The sequence below is a fragment of the Ascaphus truei genome, chromosome 5 (genome assembly GCF_040206685.1).
Source record: "Ascaphus truei isolate aAscTru1 chromosome 5, aAscTru1.hap1, whole genome shotgun sequence".
In the NCBI taxonomy this organism is placed as follows: domain Eukaryota; kingdom Metazoa; phylum Chordata; class Amphibia; order Anura; family Ascaphidae; genus Ascaphus; species Ascaphus truei.
Window position 1 is genome coordinate 308,730,575 of NC_134487.1, and position 13,252 is coordinate 308,743,826.

The 13,252-nt window shown below is 45.0% G+C and overlaps 1 protein-coding gene across 1 annotated transcript in view; it reads left to right on the top strand.

The window, feature by feature from the left end:
- Positions 1-2,127: 2,127 nt before the first annotated feature.
- FGF6 (fibroblast growth factor 6) overlaps positions 2,128-13,252 on the top strand; it is a 31,031-nt gene continuing 19,906 nt past the window's right edge. Inside the window, exons 1-2 of the mRNA XM_075603082.1 lie at positions 2,128-2,989; positions 3,785-3,888. Coding sequence (XP_075459197.1) covers positions 2,653-2,989; positions 3,785-3,888 — 441 coding nt within the window. The 5' untranslated portion in view covers positions 2,128-2,652. The remainder of the gene's footprint in view (positions 2,990-3,784; positions 3,889-13,252) is intronic.

The window sequence follows — 13,252 nt, forward strand, 5'->3', positions numbered from 1 at the left end:
AGCTTCTATTCACTTGGGAGTAGTTCTAGTGAAATCCTATGCAATTAATTCACATCTCCCTTAGTAAAGCATGTCTCTCAGCCCCAAAACATATAGCATGAAATAAGCAGATATAAGCAGTCTCTTAATAATGAAAGTCTTATCTGTTTCTTGCTGTAGAGTAAGCTTCTCTGCTCTCCTGGAACCGCACCCGTGCATGCACAGAAAAAATCAGCATCCAGGTTTAGAAGTCTTATTTGGTGTCTTGCAATCAGCTCTGCTGGGCAGAGCTCAAGACCGGTCAGCTCCAGAGATGTGTGTTCTCTTGGTCAGTCTCTCCTGGGAGTCTCAAGAACACTGCTCTGTCTCTCCAAAGGTCAGCTCTCATTCAGAGCTAAGGAGTCACTTCCTGTCTCAACAGACAGGCTTTTGTAAGCAATCAGGCAGGTGGTGTTTATTAATTGACTACCAGCAGTTAACCACCACACTGCCAGATTAAAGGCACATTACTTGAACAGGGATTACTCCCCTGTTACAGTGCTGATCTATGCTGCCTACAGTTGACTGTATTTTATTATATAATTGTGCCCTGTTGGTATGTTTTGTGATGTTATAACTAAATAATTGCCTCATGTGAGGGCGATGAGTATTTTCACCAGAGGGAGAGTGTAGCACCCTCACTATTTCCCCCCACAGCCCGGCACATACGTCCTGATAAGAGCAGGCAGTGCTAGGGTTAATAGTTAGCTAGTGACATCACATCTCCGCAATTGATGTGTGTAGCAACTTACAGGCACAAGTCTGGGCTTGTGTAGCTGCTAGAAGAGGGGAAAGGTTAGTTTGGCTCCTCTAGCTGTATGTCTAAGTGGGTTCTGCAAAAAGGAGTTAGTTGATCCCTCACCTAGGGAAGTGCAGGTTCATCCCTCACCTAGGGGTGAGTGAGCAGGGAAAGTGCAGGCTGCCTGGGAGCCTCAAGCTCCTGGGATGTTCAGTCAAGGGCAGTGAGAAGAAGCAAGAACTTTCCAAGTGAAGTTCGGGAAGAAGGAGTATTCTGGTGTGCAGGGTGCTAGGGACTAGGAAGCCAAAAGGAGACCGCTCTGGCAGAGGAGTTGGTGGACCCAACTCCTTGTTAGATGTGGGCTTGAGGTGGAATACTGGCTAAAGCTTGCATGGAAGTCCTTATCTGAATTGGAAGGGTCAAGAAGGGAAATTGCCTTACAAGGTGCATTAGGAATACTGTGCATCACAGAAAGGGCACCATGTTTTAACTGGGGAAACCTGGTCTGAGACTCATTATTATCTTGGACAAGTAATTTATCTGCCAGAGATGCAGGCACTACAATGAGATTGTAAATACTTCAGAGCAGGGGTTAATTTTGCCTGTAAATTCTAGTGTGTAAAATAATGCATATACTGACACTGCAATGTACAAATTAGTAGTAATGAATATATCCACTAAGCAATATAATGAAAATTAAAAATACTTATCTGTGGTTATATGTAATAATGACATTAATATAGTAATATATTAATATAAAACAATTTGCTTTGAAAGTGCTTTAAAAATACATTTCACAGATATGGAGCCAACACTGCAATGGAATCCTGACAGCATATTGCTTGCCCTATATCACAGCCTCTAAAAAGAGATAAATAAATATGTGTATTATTATTCTTATCTATTTACATGCGGTCAAGTAGAAATACTAGGAACGTAACTGATTTCCCCAATAATGCAGTGGAACTAAAGCTGCAACCAATCAAACATAAGCTTAAATATTCAACTTCAACACCTTAACCACTACACTATGTCTCATCTCCAACTTCACAGCATAATACAACATAAAAATACGTACAACGTACAGTGAACCGCAAATTCAGCTGAAAAAATGCACGTTTACTTTCATATCAAATAAATCTGAGATGAGAATCCAGTGTAATAATCCTTTAATGTATTTGCATTTTTCTAATAATTGCAAATAAGAATGTATTGTCACGTTGCTTTTCGAGTCATGCAGGAGAGGATAGACATTTCATATTGCTTCCCCAAGCCACGACTATGTTATTCAGTTATCCTAATGTAAACTCGGGAACATACTGATGAGGAAGTGGCTTGCAGGATTATCATTGCTCACTGATGAGGTGAAGAACTGTTTTTACATCTCCTTCTCTAAATAAGGAAACTGCCTTCCAGACATATGACCATTCAACCAATTTGGACCTTGAAGGGCCCCTTCACATGTAATAATGACAGAAAGTTGTCCAGTGAAACCTTGTTGCACCTTGTGTGACAGCATTTACCAACTCACAGCAGACGGCATAGCAGGTCAGTGTTACAGTTATTGCTGTATTGCTAATTTACCTTAGGCATGTTGTTGATGTCAGAATGACGTTGTGGAGTAGGACAGCCTCTGAACTATAAAGATAGGTCAAGCAAATATATCTGGGCTGCCACCAGAAAGCCGGAGCTTCAAAACATGGTCCCCAACACTTTGAAGTTTGCTGGTCTCTATCTGTTCTCTACCCAACTGCTCTCAGGCTTTAGTTTCATGTCAGCAATCTCTTTCTGTCTTCCAAAAATAAGCCTCTGCCACCATGCTGAAGGGAGGAAAACAAGAAGGGCGGTATTTTTAGGGCCATTAATTCTGACCACGTGTCCAGAAGGTGAACCGGATGGCCGTTGCACAAAGGCTACTCATCACTATGTCCAACAGAGCCACAATTCACTGGACGTTGCCTGCTTTTGTTGTCCTTGGTTTTCTGGCTGGGATTGTTTCATCGTATCCTCTTCCAAACAGAGCTAATGGAACTTTACTGGGAAGAAAATGGGAATCTCTTTTATCCAGGTCTATTGGGATGGGTGCGGACAAATCAGATGCGAAGTGGAAGAGCGACTATTTGCTCGGAATCAAGAGACAGCGGAGACTTTACTGCAATGTGGGAATCGGATTTCACCTTCAGGTCCTCCCAGATGGAAGGATAAATGGTGTACATAATGAAAACCAACACAGTGAGTTACATCCTGAAATGTAATAGAATTGAGGTCATATAAAAAGCAACAAGCTCTGGTAATTACAACATGTTACAACCAACGCTATTCCTTCATATTTCTAAGCAAAGTTACATCTGTTGCCTTTGAAAAAGCTCTTACGTTCGATGTGCAATAGAAACCTTTAGGCTTAAACATGACATGAATGCTTGGACAAAATTAGATAGCAACTTATTTTTACTCAGTATATTTAACTAGCTAGAAATAAATAACAGTTGCGAAAGCTTTTAATTTTCCATATTGTGTACTGTATTCACTTTATGGGAGCCCAAAGTGTCTAGATGTGTTTTGTAAAGACAAATGTATTTATCTGATGATAATGTGTTTTTCTGTGAATATTGTTTAGGTAAAGTACATGTATTAGTCATGACCACTTTATAAACAAATATCTATGTTATGGAAAGAATATATTGTACAATAGTGAGGAGCTTACTTTGGGAACTATTTATTTAGCAAAGTCTCCTATATGCAAACCTGTTACAATTCTAGCTTTGTATGGAAGCTAAAACATTGTAAGCAATGGCATTTTTTTCATAGATTAATCTGACATTGTTTTGGAGAATATTGTAGTCAGAAGACTTTGATAATACAAGCTGCAATAAAATGATAGAACTATTGTTAACAATAGACAGAATTATGATAGAATGTAAGTTTCATTATTAATCCAATTGTATAAGTATATCAGCCATGATTACATAGATATATCAGTATTTCCCTAACGTTTCATTATAATAAGAATATGTTTTGTTTGCTTAGGTCTGTTAGAAATTTCAACTGTAGAACGAGGGGTTATTAGCTTGTTTGGTGTGAAAAGTGACCTGTTTGTAGCAATGAACAACAAAGGGAGAATATATGCTTCGGTGAGTATCATCCTTCACAGGATAATGTTTAATCATTGTTATTTAATCATTGTTTGTGTCTGTGTTGACAGAACGTGGAACTTGGAAACACTTTGGGGTTCATACAGTATTTCATAATTTTCCCAGCTGCAACATACAAATAATATTGAATAATAACTAGCATCGGATTTACTGCCAAAAATTGTAGTTTGTGTTGTATTTCTTATTTTGATAAAACTTGTGCTGTGTTTTATAGTTTTGTGGTAGTTTTGTACAGTTTTGCAGCAAAGAGCCACTCGTGATTTGAAAGCTTTTTATTGTAATCAAACAAACCTGTTACTGCGATTAAACCCCAAGTCTTTTGTGGGGGAACCAAAGGGTAACAAATTTCCTGCACCTTTTAGCTTTGCGTTCCTAGGTAGCAACAAGAAACTGTGTATAGTGATTATGAAATGATCAGGAATGTGGCTGAAATACTAACTGACATTGGATACATTCTCGCTCTTTCATATTTCTATATTTAGAGCTGATTGTTTTATTCTTGTGGTGCTAAATACATATTTATTTGCTTAGTATTTTGCACCCTTTTCCTTTTCAAAAACACTAGTGTTAAACACTTTTATACGGCTGTAACCCAGGGAAATTGATTTGATTGATAATTTCACAATATAATATGTTCCTGGCTTAACTCCTCCCGAACTCCTAGAATTACGTCCTCAATCACAAGGTGACACAGCTCCCGCAATGTACAGTGCGCAGGCTGATGTGACACAGCTCCCGCAATGTACAGTGCGCAGGCTGATGTGACACAGCTCCCGCAATGTACAGTGCGCAGGCTGATGTGACACAGCTCCCGCAATGTACAGTGCGCAGGCTGATACATTGGTACTGAAAGACACTTATTCAAAATTCCTCTCTTAGCATCAATGTCCCAGTAAAAACACCTTTTAATGAAGATATAAAGCCTGCTAAGTAGTCTGGGACCATTCTTTTACTAGGGGGTTTGAGTTTGGATTTGTTATAGCTATTGCACTGTGAGAATATTGCTTTAGATTACACAATCACATTAATAAGGATGCTAAGAGCTTGACTGCCACTTTACTACAATATCTGCAAAGTGGCACATAGGCAAAGCCGCAGAAACGGGGCCCTATTCGTTGCATGTGGTTAATAAAATCTTGCCAGCACAATAAGCTGGTCTTGTGCCTAAAAAATGGAATTCCTGAGTTTTTCGGCTAATGAGTTTTACATCAACTAGTTGCCCCATGAAAGTGGTCGGTGCGTACGCATTTGCATTTAAAACATTATAATTTTTTCTGTCTGAAACTCAACATATTTATTAGGAGTATCCCTAGTCTTGTAGAATTTGGTGTGCACTGCGCTAGTATTCTGCCCCAAAAATTGTAAGGAATCGGGAAGCGTATCCCACTCCCTCTTTACCTGATGTCTCGCGCAACCCGCTGTCCGTACAGCGCAGGAGCTTTTGTGACGTCGCAGAGTCTGGCTCCACCCCGTGTGCGATGCGCATCAACGTCGCACGGCGTGCACATGCCATGTTATCATGCCCATCTGTCTCCCTATTAGTGCCTCCGCGGAGGCCGCGCCTGCGCTCCGCCCCCCTCTCTCATTGGTCATAGTTAGGGTTCCAGTTCCATAGTTCCAGTTAGCATTGTTCTCCCACTTCATGGTTCCTTGTCCTGCCTTGCCTTGTCTCAGTTGCCTTGTTTCAGATTGATCTCCTGTGTACCGACCCGACTTTACTTTGGACTCCGCACTTCTGGCTTACCGACCCGGCTTACCTCTGACCTTCCACATCTCTCCAATCCCGACCACAGCTAACGGACCTCTATACTCCTACTGGCTCTAACCCCTGACCACGGCTAAACGGACACTGACCATTCTACCAGCTCCTTTTTTGTATGATGAACGATTTTTCATAATAAAAATATATGTATTAATTCTGGTTTCTTCTGGTTTCATTTTCATACGCTCCTATTTTTGTTTTGTCCATTCTACCAGCTCCTACCTCAGACCTCTGCAAGTACCTAACCATTCTACTCTCTGCAATCTTGACCCAGCTGCCTGACCATCCAAAGTCCAGATGTGCCCCCGTGGCTGTGGATGGCGTTATACCCATTCCCACCTCAGTACCGGGGTCCCATCTCGTTTGTGGTGAGCACGGCATTACAGTATGCTCAGCCCCACAAACGTGGACCCCACTGAGGTGGGTCGGGCCCTGTCCTCAGTTGTGGACAGATGCTCCCAACTAGAGACTCGTGTTGCTTCTCTTGCGCAATCCATTGGGGCCTTTACCTTGCAACACCAGCAGGCCAGTCCTCTGAGACCTGCGACCCCTTTTTTGGCACCAGACACCTATCCTTCTGCTGAACCCTTTCTACCTACTCCTTATCGCTACTCTGGTGATCCTTATGGGTGTTGGGGTTTCCTTAACCAATGTGCTATCCAATTCGTGTTAACCCCTTCTCGCTGTCTCTCTGCAAGATCCAAGGTGGCATGCATAATTGCTCTACTGTTACGCCAGTGCTGCCCGCAGACCAGACCCGTCCCCTGAGCTGAAGGGGGAAGTGGTAATACACGCACCCACAGCAAAGGGAGCGTGTCCGGAGTGTGGTATGAAGCGTTGCCAGGCCAGGTGTAGTAAGGTAGACAATACTTGCCGGTACCGGTTGTAGAGATAGAGTGAAGGATGCCTTGCCGAAGTCAGGGAGTGGAGAGTGGAGATAGGTCGTAGTCCAAGCCGTGTTTAAGGGGTTACCAGAGTGTGCGTTGTCCAAGGAGTGCCGAGATCAAGAGCCACAGGCGGTAGTCGTACAAGCTGCGTCAGAACCTATGAAAACACTGAGAGAATCCAGAAGTACTTCCATACAGAGACTATGTCGAGCAAAGACTGAGAGCAGAGAGGAGCTAGATAAAGCAGGAAGGTCCAATTAGGAATGGAGGCAGGACAGGAAGAGCTACAGGGAGACACTGCAGATTGGTGCAGGCATAACAGGCCAGGTGAGTCTTGTTGGTAACCTGACTATGCATGTTCAGGTTTCGGGGGCGGAGCCTGAGGTCCGGGGGACGGGAATAAGAGTGTGCAGACTGAGCGTGCTCCGTAACTCGTGTACGCGCGTGAACCGAGCCAGTGGATGGTGCAGGTGTGCATGCAGGAGGGCATGGGCGAACTCTGCGCTAAGCAGAGGAATCGCCGAGAGGAGTGATCCCGCGACGGCGGCAGGGGCGGGGAGCCAAGGAGGCCGGTAAGGCAGGATTGTTTTGTGTGTCCAGGGGCACCCTGCGGGGAGTGAGTGCTCTGTGTGGGGAGCGTGGAGAACGCCGATTCCTGACATCTACATTCCAGAGATGCCCTGGCATGGGCCTCCCCCATCTGGGAACGGAGACTGGAACTGACACAGAATCTTGACCACTTCACTATGGAATTCAGACGTGTCTTTGACACTCCAGGCCATAAGGTGACTGCTGCATCTTCTCTTTTTCACCTTTCCCATGGTTCGTCCCAGTCGCTCGTTACGCCTTGGAATTTCGTACCATAGCAGCTGAAACAGGCTGGAATAATGAGGCTCTGTCGACCGCCTTTTGGCAAGGTTTATCGGACTCTCTTAAGGATGAACTAGCTGCTCAAGAACGTCCTGCTGACCTGGAGGAAATTATTGCTATCTGCATTAGAGTGGACCAGCGCCTTCACAAAAGGAAGGCGAAACATTCTCGCTCTCTGTCGCTTACAGCCAGATAACAGGCGTTTAATTTTTCCCCTGCAGATCCTCCGCCTCTAGATGATCCAGAATCCATGCAGCTGGGAAGCCACCGGTTATCCTTCTCGGAGATGCAGTGCAGACGTACCAATGGACTTTGTCACTATTGTGGTCACTCCGACCATCAAATCCTTTCCTGCCCGCTCAAACCGGGAAACGCCAGCGCGCAATGGAGATACCAGGGAATCTCGTTGGGCACTATCTCTCCTTCCCTAACTCCCCCAGAAATCCAACCTACTCGGATCATGCTATCCATCTCCCTCAAAGGGGCCAACTTCCAGGTCACTACCTCTGCCTTTATTGATTCGGGTTCCGGGGGCAACTTTATTGACCATAGCTTCGCTCTCAAACATAATATTCCTCTCATTCGTAAAGCCGTGCCTGTCGGATTGTGAGCCATAGACGGACGCCCGCTAAAACCGGCCTTCATCTCTCTGGAAACCGGCAAATGTACCCTTCTTACTACAGATGGCCATCTGGAGGAGATTTCCCTGGATGTTATTCATACTCCACCTGTTAGGGTTATTCTAGGACTCCATGGTTACAGCAACATAATCCGCAACTTGATTGGACTGATAAAGAAACCATCCAATGGAGTCCCCATTGCATGAAGACTTGCTTGAACTCTACTCAACAGATCTGCAGCCTAATTACTCCCAAAGAAGATAAAAGTGTTCTTCCCAAAGTCTATGCTGAATTCAGGTTTGATAAGGTACGATCCGAAGTTCTCTCTCATTGCCCTTTTGACTGCCCTATTGATCTCTTGCCAGGTTCGGGCTTACCCAGAGGTAAATCTTATCCCCTGTCTCTACCTGAAACCAAAGCCATATAGGAGTATATTCAAAAGAATTTAAAGAAAGGTTTCATCCGCAATTCCTCATCCCCAGCCGGAGCAGGGTTTTTCTTCGTTAAGAAAAAGGATGGTTCTCTTCGCCCTTGTATAGACTATAGGGGTTAAACAGGATCACCTTAAAGAACCGCCCGCCCGCTTCCCCTTATCTCCGAGCTTTTTGATCGCCTCCAAGGAGCCAACATCTTTTCTAAATTAGATTTGTGTGGTGCTTATAATCTAGTACGGATAAGACAGGGCAACGAGTGAAAGACGGCCTTTAACACCAGAGACGGCCATTACGAGTATTAAGTCATGCCCTTTGGGCTATGTAATGCCCCGGCCGTTTTTCAAGAATTTGTTAACGAGATTTTTCAGGACCTGCTGAACCTTTTTGTTATCGTCTATCTTGATGATACTCTAATCTTTTCTAAATCTCTTTCTGAACATATCAAACACTAAAATTGTCTTGTCTCGTCTTCGTGAAAATCCCCTTTATGCCAAATTGGAGAAATGCCAGTTTCATCAGACTTCTACCACATTTCTAGGATACATTATTTCAGACTCTGGTTTTGCCATGGACCCTGTCAAGCTGAAGGCAACACTGGACTGGCCACAACCTACCTCTCTCAAAGCAATCCAGCATTTTTTAGGATTCGCAAACTACTATCGTATATTAATTCAAAATTTCTCCACCACAGTAGCCCCAATCACAGACCTAACCAACAGAGGGGCAGACGCTGCTTCCTGGCCACCCGCTACGGTCCAGGCGTTTGATCTTCTCAAAAAGACGTTCGTCTCTGCTCCCATCTTAGTCCATCCTGACCCCAAACTTCCTTTCACTCTGGAAGTGGATGCTTCCGATGTCGGGGCCGGCACCATATTATCTCAGAGACAGACACCCCAGGCCAAGCTACATCCGTGTGCTTTTTTTTCCAAACAACTTTCGTCAGCAGAACAGAACTATGACGTCGGTAATCGGGAATTATGAGCCATAAAACTCGCTATACTCCTCCTGGAAGGTACGGAACAACCTATCACAATTACAGACCACAAAAACTTGCTGTACATTGAGAGCGCCCGTTGTCTTGGAGCCCGTCGGGCCCATTGGTCACTTTTTTTCTCGTTTTAATTATATTGTTTCTTTTATTCCGGGGTCAAAAAAATCTTAAAGCGGGTGCCTTATCCCGCCAGTTCAAAGCTGAAGACAAAACGGAGTCTCAGTCCGAGACTATCCTTCCGTCTAAATATACCTTGTCCGCTAATTCTTTCGACGTCCTGGATGTTGTCAATCGTTTCTCAAAACAATCTAATTTCATCCCTTTGAAAGGTCTTCCCAACTCAGCTACTCTGGCCGATATCTTCACCAAAGAAATCTTTCGCATTCATAGAGTACCTTCGAACATAGTCTCCGATCGAGGCTCACAATTTGTTTCCAAATGTTGGCGATCTTTTTCCCAGAGGATGGGTATATCTCTATATTTTTCATACGGATACCACCCTCAGACCAACGATCAGACCGAGAGGACAAATCAAACTCTGGAGCAATACTTGAGATGCTTTATTTCCGAAGCCCAAGACGACTGGGTGGATTTTCTCCCCTGGGCTGAATTCGCCCACAACTCCCTTAGGAATGAGACTACTTGGGAAGCCCCATTTTTCGTTAATTACGGATTCCATCCTGCACGTCTTCCCATCTCTTCCTCTTCTTCCGGTGTTCCAGCGACCGACAACAGAATCAATTCTCTACAAGAATCCTGGAGGAGAATACAGAAGACTCTTGGAGAGGCCACTCGCACGCAAAAATCTCAGGCAAATCGCCATCGGCGCAAAGTACCAGAGTTCAAGCCAGGAGACAGGGTGTGGCTTTTTTCGAGGAACATCGAGGAACATCAGACTCAAGACACCTACTCTCAAGTTGGCCCCAAAGTTTTTGGGTCCATACACCGTCCTGGAGAAGATTAATCCGGTTGCATACCGCCTTCAACTTCCCTCTTCTATGATGATACCATCCATCTTCCATATCTCTCTGTCTGTGTTTCAAAGTCTACATTTTCCAGATACCTCTTCTACTCCTGCTCCTGCTATCGTACAAGGACAAGAAGAGTACGAGGTACAATCTATTATTGATTCAAGAATTTCGAGAGGAGTGGTACAGTATTTGGTACATTGGAAGGGATTCGGTCCAGAAGAAAGATCTTGGATACCTCATCACCAAATACATGCTTCCAACCTCATTAAGCGGTTTCACGCAAAGTACCCTCTTAAACCATATTGGAGTCGTCCAGAGGCCGCTCCTCAAATGGGGGGTATTGTAAGGAATCGGGGAGCGCGTCCCTGTGGCGCACTCCCTCCTTACCTGATGTCTCGCGCAACCCCGCCATCCCTATGGGGCGCGCACTCCTGCAGGAGCTTTTCTGATGTCGCAATGTCTGGTACCCTCCGCTTGCGACGCGCATCAACTTCACGCGGCATGCACCCGTAACACGTGTGTGCCGCTCCCAAGCTGCATGTCAACGCTCGTTATCATGCCCCCCTGTCTCCTGTCTCCCGCTCCACCTCCTCTCTCATTGGTCATGCTCCCTCATATATGCTCAGATGTGCCACTTGCACTTTGGCTGAGCATAGTTCCAGTTAGCATTGTTCTCCCACTTCATGGTTCCTTGTCCTGCCTTGCTTTGTCTCAGTTGCCTTGTTTCAGATTGATCTCCTGTGTACCGACCCGTAGACCAATATGCAAATGTTAATTTGCCCAAAGCTCCTTCTATTTTCCCCATAAATCCCTCAACTTGTCACAGACCGACGCAGACGCAGCTTGTCGCAGGTAAATATTAATACATAGACAAAAAATAGGCCCTGTGCTTAAATTATGGCATTGATACATAGAGCTAGTGACTTATTACAGGGGTGCGCAAACGTTTCACTCTGCGTCCCCTTGCCTGCTCTCCCCACTGTGCGTGCCCCCCTCCTTACCTTGTCTCAAGCATCAAATAACTCTGTGAGGTCATGTAATGTCACGTTGCCATGGCAATGTCATGACCCATGACCCCACAGCGGCAAATGACTCAGTGGGGTCACGTGACATCACGTTGCCATGACGGCACTTTGCCAAAGACAAGGTAAGGGAAGTTGCAGAGGCCTCCCACGATCCCCTGCCATTTAATTTGAATGCCTTTGGGGAGAGCGCGGGGCTTCTGCAACCGCTTGCCCCCCCCTGGAAAATCTTGCACTCCCATGGGGGACACGCACCCCAGTTTGCACACCCCTGACTTATTAGTGTCACGGTGGACCACTACTTATTAACACTTTTATATTTTTGGGATTCTCGATTGAGCATAACAAGGCGGGCAAAATAAATTGTCATTTATTTATTTTCAGACAAACACACGACAACCTCAGAATACACTTAATAATCACTTACTGGGATGGGAAACAAAATAAATTGTCCATTGAACGAAATATGAAGAAATAAAGTTTCTGTATTGCAATCCTTTTGGCTAGGTCGCAACTTGCCAACCTAATATTGCCACCAAATGAAAGAAGTTCGTTCTAGTTCATTGGGATTCATTTGGGAGTCTCAAGGGCTAACGAATTCCTGAAGTAGGGGTAAATCCTTGGTTATGATGTTTTTAACCCCTTGCGTTCTGGAACCGCTGCCGCTGTACTTGAAAGGAATCTTGAGCAAAGCTTGGATAAGTCATGAATCACACCGGGGATAGCTTGGCAGGCGGCATGGTTATAGAGTTTACAGTCCTATCCCTAACATGCGAGCCCAATCCCCTCCGTGGGAACATTTAACCCACCAATCCCCGTTCTGCCAGGAGTTTGTATAAAGGGCAGGGGCTGCCTCCTGGTTTGCACGGAGCATGTGTCAACTTCACACCTGCACTCCTTAGCATACCAGGGTCAGCCCCTTACCTGGTGACCCTGAGTCTGGGGTTTGGCCACAAAGTGTGAATGACCCATGCTGAGTACCGGGATCTGGCACTCAGCAACATCCCAGCCATGTTCACACTTTGGATCTCTGAGCCTTTTCAACCCTGGACTTCACTAGACTCAGAGGCTCCCACTTAGCAGGGGCCCTTTGAAGTGCAAAGAGGAAAATACCCACAGCATTTGTAGCAGATGGCTACATCAAGGAATTAATTGTGGGCGGACAGAAAAAGCTTCCTGCCTGTACCTTTTAAAACATAACTAAAATATAGTTTATTTATATATATATATATATATATATATATATGAAAAAAGAAAGAAAAAAACAGGCGCACACCTAGTGCATTAACGTAATAAAATATATATTAAAGGAATATAAAATCAAACAAATGCCCACTCACAAGAGTACTGCAAATAATAAGCATTTATGAGATTGGCTCTCATGTGCCAGCGACGCGGTCCTCTCGGTCCGGCTCGAGGCAGCAGCGTCCTCCCGTGACCCTCCTTCGTATAGCCGGAAGTAGAATCCCTCCTATTGGGTGCTCTGCAAAAAGAGTCCCTCCGGGAACCACCAACTGGAAATCCTCTATGCCGGTAGCAGGATCGTGGGATGATGAAACGCGTAGGGCGTGGTCTGATTGTGGCCGTCATTTGCCCATGAACGTTGCTGCTATTGGATGTGAGACGTAAGCTCCTGTGTCTCCCACGATCCTGCTACCGGCATAGAGGATTTCCAGTTGCTGGTTCCCGGAGGGACTCTTTTTGCAGAGCACCCAATAGGAGGGATTCTACTTTCGGCTATACGAAGGAGGGTCACGGGAGGACGCTGCTGCCTCGAGCCGGACCG